The sequence below is a fragment of the Perognathus longimembris genome, chromosome 16 (assembly GCF_023159225.1).
Source record: "Perognathus longimembris pacificus isolate PPM17 chromosome 16, ASM2315922v1, whole genome shotgun sequence".
NCBI lineage: Eukaryota > Metazoa > Chordata > Mammalia > Rodentia > Heteromyidae > Perognathus > Perognathus longimembris.
Genome location: NC_063176.1, coordinates 19,188,114 through 19,202,638, shown reverse-complemented (window position 1 = coordinate 19,202,638; position 14,525 = coordinate 19,188,114). Strand labels below are relative to the sequence as shown.

General features: G+C 43.2%; 1 protein-coding gene across 4 annotated transcripts in view; it reads left to right on the top strand.

Annotated features, from left to right (window-relative positions):
• Window positions 1-14,312, top strand: part of Gpat3 (glycerol-3-phosphate acyltransferase 3) — an 80,606-nt gene extending 66,294 nt beyond the window's left edge. For 3 of the 4 annotated variants that reach the window (XR_007213518.1, XR_007213517.1, XR_007213519.1), the window contains one exon: window positions 14,278-14,312. Coding sequence is in view for 1 of the 4 variants with exons in the window: in XM_048363986.1 (XP_048219943.1) it covers window positions 2,341-2,389 (49 nt within the window). In the remaining 3 variants the exon portion in view is untranslated. Of the gene's footprint in view, window positions 1-2,340; window positions 2,405-4,159; window positions 4,495-14,277 lie in introns of those variants that run through there. The other variant, XM_048363986.1, reaches the window with a different exon arrangement.
• The last annotated feature ends 213 nt before the right edge of the window (window positions 14,313-14,525 follow it).

The window sequence follows — 14,525 nt, the reverse complement described above, 5'->3', positions numbered from 1 at the left end:
ATGCATTCTCATGTATGTCTTGGGGCTTGAACTCAGAACTTTGTGGTCTCATTTGGCTTTTTCTCTGAAGACTGGTGCTCTGCCACTTGATTTTGTTTATTTGTTTTGTTTTTGTTGCCAGTCCTGGGGCATGGACTCAGGGCCTAAGCACTGTGCCTGGCTTCTTTTTGCTCAAGGCTAGCACTCTGCCACTTGAGCCACAGCGCCACTTCTGGCTTTTATCTATATGTGTGGTGCTGAGGAATTGTATACGAGGCGAGCACTCTACCACTAAGCCATATTCCAGCCCCTCTGCCACTTGAACTACACCTCCATTTCTGCTTTTTTTCTCCCCTGGTTAATTGGAGATAGGAATCGCACATATTTTTTCCTGCTAGGCTGGTTTCAAACCACAGTTTTCAGATCTCAGTCTTCTGAGTAGCTAGGATTACAAGCATGAGCTGCCTGGCATTTTTGCATGTTTTAATACAGACTAAAGGCATTACTTTAATGTCAGAGTAAAAAGTGCTGTTTAATTGGAAATAAAATGTTTGGCTGCAGGACTTTAACAACATGAAGGGATTTATAGGAAGATACAGACCAACACAGGGACAATTGCGAGGGCAGGAGCGCTGGTAGAGATGTTAGCATCGATGAAGAACTGGTAGCGAGAAGGCAGCTTGCAGGGCCAATGATTTTGTTGGCATGAGGGGTAGTGACAAGTCTTCTGGCCTCCCACCTTCAGCCTGGGCCTAAGGATCTCATTAAGGCCTTGCATGGTTTCTAGTCGTAAATCCCTGAGTTGGAAATAGCCCCCTGCTGTTGGAAATAGCATATAGCAACTTTAGCTGCTTGCCTGGTTGTGCTCTAATCCTAGGCCAGGACAGCACTGAGATGGAGTATGTAAGTCCCGTTTTGGTGAACTAAAGTATTTCACAGTCCTCTGAGACTGGCACCAAAGATTCCAGTCTCCTCACAAGGCAAAATAGGACATGCATTTTAAAAATAAATGAATTTAAAAATCTTTTGAAAAGGATATGATAGATTTAGATAGAGAGGGAGAAGGAGAGAGAGAGAATTAAGGCATTTCCTTGACAATTAGGACAATCAATCAGGAGTCAGTACTGAACAGGTTTTCAAACCACATTTTCTCTTTTGTGCCATTCTGGGGTGAACCCAGGGACTCACACATGCTGGGCAAGTTGCTCTCCTGCTTCAGCTACTTTCCCCCCACCCAAACCACTCTCTGGAAAGTGTTTATGTGTCCTTCCCTGTTCTGGGCCTGGGGACACAATAATGACAAAGTCAAAGCCCGTAAACATATGGAAAGCCATTGAAAACAGACTGGAAATGAGTAAACTGAAAAGAAACATGTCCGAAAGAAACTAGCATAGGAGAATCAGAGTCTTTTTAAAAAAACAACAACAAAAAAAAAACTATTTTCATGTTAATCCCTAGAATCATAAATGCCTGGGAATTTTTGCAGAAGAATTCTTCCAGAAAAACATACTTATGGCTAAAGCTGTGTCCATTGACCTTGTGACCAGGCTCAGGCAGTGAATTTAAGCTCTGTAGGATGCAGGCTGCCATGCTGAGTCACCTGTGGGCTGACCTTGGTGAAAGTCAGTTTATTATAGCAACTGTCTTTGGATTCAAGCATCCTCGACCTCTGCTTGTTGCTTAATCGCGCGCAAGTGCACTCACTGGGCCAAACTTCCTAACTAGAGGGACAGTTCTGCATGGCTTACCAGGTAGGGTCAAAAATTTCCTTTAGACTGAGACTTTTACTTGGAAGTCTTATCTAGTAGTTCCAGCAGAAATTTGGTTACCCAAGAAAGAGTGATAAATACTTGAGATAACAGATTCGCAGTAAGTCCCTTGAGCAGTCTTGGAAAAGGCTTTCAGGGAATAGCTGCCCTTCTACACATATTTTAGGCAGTGCCTAGGCAGAGCCTGGCCTTGCCAGTTCGAAGACAGTCTTAAGTCTCTCTCCTCTCCCTCCCTCCCCGCTCCTCTCCTTTCCTCCCCTCTCCTCTTGAGCCACAGCACAAGAGATAAGAGTCTCACAGTGCTAGGCTGGGGTCTGCCGGTCAGAAACGCCCTGAGCCAGGCAGGGGTCTCCCTGTCAAAGTTTGAGATGTGGGACGTCATGCACGTGCTGCACACGCACAGAGGATGGGTGTGTGTTCTCTGATAAGAGAGAAATGCACAGGTGTGGATTCCTGGCTGCTTCCTGGACCTCCCCCAACACACACAACCCAAGTTGGAGAGCGTGGACTACAACCACAGAGCATTTAGCCTCTGAAACAGCTCCTGTTTATATTTTTGGGGCCCTTTGCTCCACCTCCTTTGCTACCCCAGGGTAGGCCATTACCATTTTTTCACCTGCCTCTTTAGACTGATCTTCTGAACTGTTGGGTGCTCAGGTGAGCAGTGCTCCTGGATTGCTGTTGCCCCTATCCGTCTTACAGCTAAGAATTTTGTGAGTACATACCTTATATTTATGTTATTTTTTAATCTACTTACCTATTTACTTTCTATCAACTATATCATCATTTATCTGTCATGTAAATCCATTATGAGTTTCATCATCATCATCATCATCATCATCATCATCATCATCATATTTATCCTTCACCTATGTCGCATCTATCAACAGCACCATCTATGTAATCTATTTTTCTATGCTTTATATCTATGTATCAGCTCTATATTTGTCTCCACTTATCACTTGTATCTAACATCTCCATCTCCTCTATCTGTATCTATCTAATCTATTTCTCATCTGTCAAATGTTTCTTTATATTCTTATCAATCTCTTTTCTTTCCTTGCCCCTCCTCTTTATTCTCACCCTCCTCTCTTCCTCTTCCTCCCCCTCCACTTATCTATTCCTTGTCTGAGCTGGCTTTGAACCCGGATCCTCATATCTGAGCCTCATGAGTAGCTAGGATTACTGTCATGAGCCACCAGCGCCCCGCCATAGCTTTCTTTTTGGGTTCCCTCCTCCATCCCTAACGCAAATGAGATCATGCAGAGGACTTCAAAATACAGTGCTTTGACTGGATTTCGGGTGAGGCTCCCCAGGCCCAGTCCAGTCTCTTGGCCGTTCCGTTCTGCCTCTCTAGATTCTTTTGAATACCCTATGACGCCCTAGGGCTCTGCACCACCCTTACAACAGTGAATACACAATTTGTGGGGAAGTTTTTCCTCCATTGTAGGACCTATTTTTTCCTTTTATGAGTATGCATTAGTTGTACATTAGCATACACTAGGGGCTTCATTGTGACATGTCCGCATATGTACGTAGTGTATCGCTAACCATCTTCAACCCTCCAACCCTCTCCTCCATCCCTCTCCCCACTTCCCCAAACCACCTCAACCAGCTCCATCATCCTGTTTTCATTTATCCTCCTCACTAACTCTCATTCATCCTGCTGGTCTCCACCTAGGCCCTTCCCCCAGCCATTAAACCTAATTTTAATGGGTTAAATATAAACCATGACAGATTTTCTTGATTTTTATTTTATTTTTTTATTTTTGGCCAGTCCTGGGTCTTGGACTCAGGGCCTGAGCACTGTCCCTGGCTTCCTTTTGCTCAAGGCTAGCACTCTGCCACTTGAGCCACAGCGCCACTTCTGGCCATTTTCTATATATGTGGTGCTGGGGAATCAAACCCAGGGCTTCATGTATTTACAAGGCAAGCATTCTTGCCACTAGGCCATATCCCCAACCCAACAGATTTTCTTAAATGTTTATAGAATCTATATATCTCTCCCGAGAGTACTTGTTTTCAGAGGACAGCAACAATGCAGTAAATTGAATATTAATTTAATAAAACCAGAGTCTAGCTGAAATAGGTAATTGGGCCCAGGAGCTCCCAGAAATTTCCTACTTGGTACTGAGAAACCAGTGTGGGTATGTAGCTGGTGCACAGGTTGTTCAGCAGCTGTGTAGCATGCATTTGCTGTCTATGCTAGGCAAGGTGCTGGGAAGAGTTCCTGTAAATTTGTAAGGACTGGAGGAAAACTTTCTAGAAGTTTCTCTCCCTTCTTTATGGTAGGGGAGGAGAAACACAGACCTCTAGAGGGCCTGAATATCTCTCGTTGCTAATCTATAGTGCATTTGACCCCTCAAAGCCTAAGGAAATCTCATATTACCCACAAATTTGTTCATGCTACCGGGTGGTTATTTTGGCATAGAACACATCATTCATAAAAAGGATAATGAACTCTCACTAAAACTCAAGGGCCTTCGTTGTTACTGGACATTGGAGGTTTCACAAAGCTGCCATCCCATTTAGGGGCAAGAAGACAAAAATGCCAGCAGTGGGTTTCTTCAGTGGCTATGTCCCTGTCCTTTGAAGGGAATTCTGCTTTACAGAAAAATGATTCGGAATTCTGGTAGTATAGCATGGTGGTCCTGAATAAAACAAATGTAAGAAGTAACACAGTTTCCCACTGTGCACGGGAAAATGAACATCTTGATCTGCCTTACTGAAAGACATTTTGCTTGTTCCTTTGACCTTGTTTCTTTCCGTTGTCCTTTTGTGTCCATTTATAGCTTGACTCCTTCAGCACGAGTCTGGCTCCGGTTGCTCAAGGCGGCTATTTTAAACACTGTGTGGAGATAGTTTTAGATTAAAGTCATGACTCTTGGCAGCATAAGTCACCCAGCTAACAAAGGTACAATGCTCATGGAAGTGTGTCCAAATTGGATTTTCTCCCCCTAAAGTATAGATTTTCCAAGTAGATCAGTGACTGCATCAGATTTGCTTTGGAATAAGAAACACTTATTTCCAAGTACTGATTTCATATTTTCCCACCTTGGTCTCATCAAATAGAAGTATGTGTTAGGATTAGAAGATCATTCAGTGTCACAGACAGTCAACATTTTAGGCTCAAAGTTAAACTTCTACTATGAAAGTAAATCGTGTCCTATTAGCAGCTATAGTGAGGAGTTGAAAAACATTGCTATATATGTGTGTGGGGGGGTAGGTGTGTATAGACCTTTAAATTTCTTTTTCTTCTCCTCTTCAAACTTTCTAATAAATTCCTGTGTAGGAGACTGTTCTGCTGCTGTTGCACTGTATTTATGGATGAAATTGAAATAGTGGGCTGGGTGCTAATTGCTCACGCCTGCCTGTAATCCTAGCTACTCTGGAGGCTGAGAACTGAGGATTGTGGTTCAAAGATAGTCCAGGAAAGGAAAGTCTGTGAGACTCTTTCTAATCACACACACACACACACACACACACACACACACACACACACACACACACACAGAGAGCAGAACTGATCCAAACAGTTTTTGGATCACCTGTTCTAAAGCCCACCTTTGAAATAAAAACTTTAGGTTCATTCCTTCATTCCCTCATTCCTTCCCTCCCTCAGTCACGTGCGCACTTTCGTTCTGTGGCCATTGAAGAAGGACCTGTTTGGACAGCCTTCTAATCAGAACACAAATGTTGTTCTATGTTGATTTTTTTTTTTTTGTCCAGTCCTGGGCATGAAAACTCAGGGCCTGAGCACTGTCTCTGGCTTCTTTTTGCTCAAGGCTAGCACTCTCACTTGAGCCACAGCATCACTTCTGGCCATTTTCTATATATGTGGGGCTGGGGAATTGAACCCAGGGCTTCATGTATACAAGGCAAGCACTCTTGCCACTAGGTCATATTCCCAGCCCTGTTTTATGTTGATTATCTCACCTGTCTGTCTGGATGCCCATCATAGGTAACCTCAGGTTGTTTTCTGGTCTTGGGCCAGAACCATGGTTGTCTGGAACAATATCCAGTGTTGGGGCTATCTGCCCCAGGGCTTCAGTTTAGGAGGCCAGGCCAGGGCCAGAATGGGCAGGGAAACTTTTGAACCTTGGTTCCTAGTGCTTCTTATGGAGAAGTGGATGTTGTTCCTGTTATGGGCATGTGTGTGTACATGTGTATGTGTGTGAGTGTGTGTGTGTGGGGGGGGGGGTACACAAATTGGTAGATGGCCAGGGAAGGTGGTTCCAGGAACTCTGAGTTCAGTCGGGTGCTGGTGGCTCACACTATAATCCTAGCTACTCAGGAGCCTGAGATCATAGTTCGCAGCCAACCTGGGCAGGAAAGGAAAGTCTGTGAGACTCTTATCTCCAATTAACCACCAAAAAGTCAGAAGTGGAGCTGTGGCTCAAGTGGTAGAGCACTTGCCTTGCGTAGAAAAACCTCAGGCCCCGAGTTCAAGTTCCAGCAAAAGAAAAAAACGTGGATTTATGAAAAAGAGGCTAGATCTTGTTGCTTACTCCTCAGTACTGGGCTTTCTCCTGAGCTCACAGGCGTCTGTAGCCTCCTGGATGTAACAGGTCACCTCGTGAAGCCATGCAGGTGTGCGTGTGTCCATCTGCTGTGTGAATGAATGCCTTCCTTCTCCATTTGAGGTACACAATCCAATGAAATGGCTACTTCACACCGTATGCGGAGCACTCTAGGGGGCCAGATGAGAATCATTACACTCATTTGCAAATGAGGAAAAGGGAGCTCTACAGAGCCTAGACGAGAGAGGAAGCCACATTCCTTTACACTGAAGTAACTTTTGTGTTTCAGATCTGTATAAATTCTTCCTCGAAGAGTTCAATTTGTTCCTCCTCCTCTGTTGGCACGCAGTCTCCTCAGGTCCTTTGTGATCTTCCATCTACCTAGGTGGCACCTTCAAGTCCTGCCCTCTCTCCCGTCCTCTGCACGCGAGTGGATTCTCCTGCTGGCATTTCTCGCCTATTTTATTCTTCCCTGCCTGCGAGTTGTGTTCGGGTAGTATTTATGTGTTCTCAACTCTTGATCGGCTACAACAGACTCAGAAGTGTCAGCCTTTGAGTCTAAACCCGCCATTGGATTAGGCCAAGGCTCCTAGTTAGATGCCAAGGGAAGCCCCACCGCGTAGCCTGGAATCTTTGCTTTCTACCGCCTGGATGCAAACAACTCATTCTATGCATTGCCTTTCCTATAGGTACATGTACACACGAAGTGTTTCTTCAGCATCCTAGGGTAGAGTCTGTGTATTGTCCCAGATTTATTCTCCTTCTTTGGAATGACTGAATCCCACTTGCATCCAAGATATCAGCAATCCCAGCCTTAAACAGTGAGTGCAGAGTGGTCACATCCAGGCACAGCCCAGGCCTAAGCTCTTGTCGAAAGGACACAGGGCCAAGCCTTGCAGTGGACTTCTGGGAAGTGTGGGAAAGTTTATTGTTTCTTTCTAAGGGTCTGGTTGAGGAATGTGCTGGTTAGAACTCTGGTAGTCAACTTGAACTTGAACTCTGGAAGGCGTCTGAATTCTCAGTGACTTTGTAGGTCTCTTCTTGGCTCTGACTTCAATGTTGTTTGAGTTCTCACTTTGTTTTATAATACGAAGCTGGACCCAATCCCAATGGATCCACACGCTTCCTGGAGGAGCTAGCACAAAGGTGATCCTAGAGAGGCGAATAAGGTTTAGATGTGCAGGAAGAGACGACACAGGCAAGGGAGTAAAGAGTAAATGTTAAACAAAGAGTGCTTTACATGTTGCAGCTATGTAAAGCACACATGTACATATGTAGAGAAAATATGCAAAGCATGCTTTACTTCTTGTAAAGTGCATTGACACTGCTTTGTTCTTTGTAACAGATGTTAAAAGTAAGTGCATGTGTGCATGCGCACACACACACAATTATGAACTATTATCCTAACAAGAGTATCTTCCCAAAGACATGGCAACAGAACCAGGGGAGGGGGGCTCTTTCCTAATTTCATATGTGGTAAATTCATATGTGACTTCTACTCACTGTGAATTAGTGATGGTGTAGGCCTAGAACTTTTCCATTTCCAGACTAATTCTCTTCTGCAACATTGTTCAGAAGACTACACCAGGGCTTCAGGGAGCAAAGGAAGGGAGTGTTGTGGGGAGACACATGTCTTTCAACAAGAGCAGCTGGGTGCAGTGGGTTGTCTGTGTGGGGCTGAGCCCCGCGTCTCACTCTTCAGAAGTGGTATATTTAGCTGTTAGAACATGGAGAAGAAGCATAGCTCCGCCTAATATATGCTCGAGTTCAATCTGAAGATAGGCGTGGATTTATTTTGAGGTGATGGCCAGAATGCCTTCCGTGTGTGTCATGGAACCATCTCCTTTTGGCAATGCGCAGGAGAGTTCACTGGGCTACATATGTTGTCAGTGAAACTTTCCACACACATTTGTCTTCTCCAGATGGACCGTGCCAAAGCCCAGCTGTTCATGCAGTTAGATTTACAGCTGTGACAAATGCGCCAGCTCTCTAGGCTATGAGAGAGTGAGTTGCTTCTTAGAAAAAGACACGATTTCCTACTATTCCAGACAGGGTAGATTTTTCCAGTGGCAAGCAGGCACTACCCCTTGTTCTAACAGAGTGTGGTAGTGCATGTGTGTAATTCCAGCACTAAGAAGGTTGGGGCAGGAGGACTGGAGTTTGAAGCTAGCCTGGGCTTTTTTTCCCCTTTTTTCTTTTTGAGACATTTTCTTACAAACACAGCCCCCTGAAAAATCTTCTAACTACAAAAAATCCCAAACAAAACAAAACCCAAAATCATTCAAATGAAATCATCTTCTAGGGCTGACATTTAGTGAGATCAAGTTTAAAGAAATTAGTAAAGACATTGATAAGTTGCTTTCCCCCCTGCTTTTATACCCCATAAAAGCTCTATGGCTTTGAGTCCTCCATAAAAGAAACCTAGACACAAAGTTCCCTTAAAGAGAGTTTCCTTCCTTCCTTCCTTTCTTCTTTCTTTCCTTCCTTCCCTTCTTCCTTTCTTTCTTTTTCAGATGCTCTATATATTTCTTCTTTTAAAATCGATTTCCTCCAGTAAGTAGTTGTATTATTTTATTAAATTATCCAAATATTTATTCTTAAATACTTAATTATAGAAAGCGTATTTATTATACACACATAAGGTAAGAAGCAAATAGGTATAACAACTAAACATGCATTGTTTATAAAAAAAAATACCCAGCCTGTAGGATTTTGATACAATGCACAATCAACTCAAACAATCTATGTTTGCCTAGGAGAGTGTTTGGGAGACCTGTTTTGGGGACAAGGATAGATGTAGAACTTTTTGGCCTGGCAAAGGCTAGGTGGAGAAGAGGATATGCTGAAGGAGGCTGGATACTAGAGGCTGGTCTAGATGCTGAGCTTCTCCCTACCTGGCTAAGAGTGAGCTGCGGAACCCAGAGATCTAGGTGCCTACCATTGGCTGTCAGGTTCTGCATCATGGCATGTGAAATAATTGTACCTGCTTTACAGTCACTGTGCTCAGGAAATCATCATTCTCCATTGTTATTCATTTAGTAGCACTCATTGTTACAGGTACTAAATTAAAATAGATATAGTTCCTCCCTTATAGAGAGCTAATTGTTAGAGCTCTATTTATTTCTTCAGTATGTTTCTTATTTGTTTAATATATTGCAGCATGCGCCAAAGCGTCAAAGGAGAAATTGCAGGCTGTATTTAGACTATAACATGTGCTGATGTTTTGTAAAAACTCTTATCAAGGCAGAAGGAGCCTGGGTTTTACCCAAGACCTTCTGTTTTCATAAACTTACCTTAAAACACAATGCAAAGGGGGCTGGGAATATGACCTAGTGGCAAGAGTGCTTGCCTCCTATACATGAAGCCCTGGGTTCGATTCCCCAGCACCACATATATACAAAATGGCCAGAAGTGGTGCTATGGCTCAAGTGACAGAGTGCTAGCCTTGAGCAAAAAGAAGCCAGGGACAGTGCTCAGGCCCTGAGTTTAAGGCCCAGAACTGGCAAAAACAAAACAAAACAAAACCCAATGCAAAGATGGACACGATGAGGTGTAGCATTTTGTTGCTAACTTTATCTGTTGTTCAGTTGTAACTGGGAATAGAAATCAAACCCTAAAGGAGACTTCCCAGGCCGGCTGGCATATCAAATCTGGCTTAGAGACACGGCTAATCTGCCAATAAGGAAAACAGTATGTAAACAATTACCAAGTTGTTTGGCATTATTTAGGGATACATAGGGGTATACATTACTTAGGGATACATAGGATATAGAAAAGGAAGCTAGTCAGGTGAATTTAATGGGTGCTTAGTTGGGGGTGGGGACCTTAGCTGTCAGACAGTATTTTGATATTGGCTAAATTTCCTGAGCACATTTCTGGTCCATTCTTTATTCTAAAAGAAATGACCAAAACACACCTTCTCCCTTTCTTTCTTTTCTTTCCTTTTTACTTTTCTCTTTTCTCTGTGTGTGCGTGTGTGTGGTCATTCACTAAAAGCCATTGCATGCAAGAATGATCTGTAAGGCCGAGCGTGACTTCCAGTCTAGAATAAGAGCTTTGAAAGCTAGGTTTCGTTTATCAACTTTAGACTGAGACACCTTTGAAACAATGATTTTGGTGCCATCTTGTGGCCAGTATTATGAATGCATCCAATCCAACTAACTTGTATTTGATTAGTTTATGAGGGCTCTTGGGCCGTTGGAACTTGAAAATAAAATTCATTCTAACTGGCTTCAGCAAGAAGAGGGGCTCATTTCACACTGGCCTGGATATTTCTCTAGGACTCAGTCTTGGAGGGCAGATCCTAGCCTTAGTTGCACCAGGGCGTGTCCCAGATCTCATCATCTCTTCTCTGGAGGAGACGATTCAAAGGTGAGTGGAGTTCATGTGTTCAACAACCAAAGTCCAGGCCCTCTTAGGGGCAAATAGAGTAGCCACCACTCTTGTTTTGAAGATCTATTTATGTTAAGAAAAAATCTTGACCACAAAGTCATTTGCTTCACTTTAATTGATTTGGGCTTATTTAACAGATCTACATAGAATTGTCTAAAAGTTTCAGGTGATGTTTGTGAAAAATGAAATCACTGAAAGATATCTCATTGACACAGAAAATAGATGTACATAGCCCCTCAAGACTTAGAGGTATTGCCGGAATCACTTTCAGATCAGAGGATATTCCTAATAGGATGTTTGAAAGGGATGAGAATGTTTTCTCCATGTTTCTCATTTGTCTGGCCTTCTGTTTCAAGTAGAATTCAGTTTGTGCATAGGAGGGCTAATGACTCACGAAGGAGAGTATTTGAACTAATTTGCATTAGTTATTAGTTGGTTTCAGAGCCCATTGTCCTATTGGCATGTCAAATTCAAGGAAATTGAACGACTTATTTTAAAGCACACATGTAGCTTCATGGCTGGAGAAGGTTTGGATAGTGTGTAAGGGTGTGACTTTTAGCATGATGATGTAGAATTGAGTTCTCAGATCATGGTCTCCTGAGTAGCTAGGATTTCAGGTATGAGCCACCAGCACCCCGCCTCTCAGTACATTTTAAAATCAAAATTAAAAAAACCTAAACCTTTAAGTGTCTTTTATAGGAAGTTTCTACTTGGCTAGAATCCATTTATTAACAACATAAAGACCATTGATTTAATGGTAATTATCTGTTCATATTATTGATTAGTAGGTCTTAATTGGGTAGCAATGTCAGTTGAGTGCTGTGAAATTAAAAGTTTTGTTTAAAATATTTATTACCTGGAGTGACAGTAGGGGAACTCACCAGCCTAGCAACTCCAGTCTTAGAAGTGTGGGCTGGGCCGGTGGGAGCCTGGAGGCTTTCCCATGGCCTGATCTTTCCCACTACCTAGGCTTTACTTACGTGCACGGGTGGAACACTTTGGGCCTTGTGTGCCCCCTCTTTGCTCCTTTCGGAAGGAGAATCACTTGCCAGATGCAGATGAGGAAGGAGGCGCAGGCGGTGTGAGCCTTCTTTGGGGAATCCTGCTTTCCGCTCTGATCTTCCATTCCACGAATGCACTGGACAGGCCCTGTGCTCTCGAGGCTTGCCTGATTAAATGGTGCTTCTGACTCGCCGACCAAGTAATTCCATACTTAGATTGAATGCCTAAAGGTATAAACTGTATTTTTGGATATTAAGAACATAATCAACACAATACCCAGTCTCCTGTCTGCCTTATTCTTTGTTCTCTCTCTCTCTCTCTTTCTCTCTCTCTCTCTCTCTCTCTCTCTCTCTCTCTCTCTGTGTTGGTAATGGGGCTTGAGCTCAAGACCTGAGTGTGTTTTTGCTCAAGGCTGACACTCTACCACTTGAACTGTAGTTCCACTTCTGGCTTTTGATTGATTAATTGGTGATAAGAGTCAGATTTGTCTGCCCAAGATGGCATTAAACCATGATCATCAGATCTTAGTGTTCCGAGTGGCTACAATTAGTGAGCCACTGGTGTCCTTATCCTTTGTTCTTTTCTTTTATTCAAGTCCTGGGGCTTGAACTCAGGGCCTGGGCATTGTCCGTGAGCTTCTTTTGCTCAAGGCTAGCACTCTACCACTTGAGCCACAGCACCACTTCTGGCCTTTTCTGTTTATGTGATACCAAGGAATCGAACCCAAGGCTAGGCAAGCACTGTACCTCTAAGACACATGCCCAGCTCTATTCTTTGTTCTTAATTTTCAATTGCTTTACAACATATCTGGCAAAGAAAGGTGTCATTTATGAAACTTATGAACACCACAGCAGTCCTCACTACTTTAGGTTCGAGGCAGACCTTTGTGAGAGCTGAAAAGAATCAGCAATTCAGGGAACAAAGTGGGTGTTCGCCTCCAGCTCCTGTTGTGTGGGGATATCCATTCAGTGATAAGTTTTGTTTGTCCATTTTGTGGCTATCAAAGCCTTTTCCAACATCATCCAGGTGCTTGACTGAAAACCACGGGTGTGACTAGCACTCTCTGTTTTGCTACCAGCGACTCCCGTGTTGAGGGGATGCGAGTGTAGTTCCGACGGTGGCTGTTGCTGCTTTTTTCTTGAGCATGTTCCAACCATGTTAGGGGCCTTGTTGTAGCTGCACAGATCTTAAAATTTTACTATTATACAAGTTATAACCTTTCATTGGTTGTATCTTTCTTCTAGGGTACAAATTATACAAGCTGTGAAATTTGTATTTTTACTGTGGTGTCTCCAAACCTACTGTATGGTTAATATTCATGGAATGACTATTTTGATCAGAAATAAGTAGATGTTCATAATAAAATCCTATTTTTCCACTTGCTATGTGAGCGAGTGCTGGTGTTTTGTAAGGAAGAACATTTATGACATGTAGAACAGCACTTCTGAGCCCAGGGAACAGACATGGAATGCTTGAGTTGGACCTGTCTGAAGTTGGCCTTGGACTTGAAGAAAACTATTACCTTTCAAAACATAATAACTCAAGAAGAAAACATGGAGTTCTCATACCTTAAAAAATTTAATTGTTATTATAAAGGGATGCAAAGAGGGTGACAGTTACAGAAGTCAGGTAAAGACGCCATTTCTTTTTGGACAAATTCATAGCTTCCTTCTCTCTCTCCAAGGTTCATACCTCCTCCTCCCCCCCCCCTCCTCCTCCTCCTCCTCCTCCTCCTCCTCCTCCTCCTCCTCCTCCTCCTCCTCCTCCTCCTTCTTTATTTTGCCAGTCCTGGGCTTCAACTCAGGGCCTGAGCACTGTCCCTGGCTTCTTTTGCTCAAGGTTAGTATACACCTCTTGAGCCACCGTGCCATTTCCAGCCTTTTCTGTTTATATAGTGGTAGGGAATCGAACCCAGGGCTTCATGCATGCTAGGCAAGCACTCTACCGCTAAGCCATATTGCCAGCTCCATATCTTCTTTTTTAAACAAAAATTGTAAGCGAATGAGGGATAGTTTTTCTCAAGATTAATTACAGAAAGGGGATGTGGCTCACTTACGGAGCATTTTGTTAGCATGAGTGAAGTCCTGGGTTCCATATTCAGTATGGTAAAAATGGTTATATTTGAAATCTTTCTAGTCTGTTCTGTTTGAGAAGTTACTTTTGAAAGTTTCTTAGAGGCAGAGAATTCAGTCATTTTCCCTGAATTTCAGAGTGGAGATTATTATGGTGTAATATGACAACAGTACCAGTAGGTGGTGCTCTTTCATGAGATATGAACTCAGTTCCCACCTCAAAATGAATTTCTACATGATTTTTAGCATCAGGCAAGCAGTAGAAGTGGGAAAGAAAGATCTGCTAACCCTTTTACAAGCAAAAAAAATCAGAAGGAGATGCGTTTCTGCCACTAGATCCAATAGTGTAGGGAAGAAATATACAAATCAGTGGATAATTCCAAGTTCATTGTGGGCCCTGGTTGGCCTAGACAGTTCTAGCTTTGTAAAACAAAACAAAACAAAACAAAACAAAAAGAAACTTCTGTGGATAGTGGGAATGATTCAGATGTAGTGGATACGAGACAGTTTTGGCTATGAAGCCAGAGGTGCTTCAATACACAGGTGTGTGTGTGTGTGTGTGTGTGTGTGTGTGTGTGTGTGTGTGTGTGTGTGCTGGTTCTGGAGTTTGAACTCAGAGCCTGAGTGGTGTTTTGGAGCTTTCCTTTTTGTTCAAGGCTAGCTCTACGACTTGAGCCAGAGCATCACTTCTGGCTAGCCCAGGCTGGCTTTGAACCGTGAGCCTCAGATCTTAGCCTCCTAGGTAGCTAGGATTGCATGTGTGACCCACCAGTGCCTGGTTGAAGGTAGTG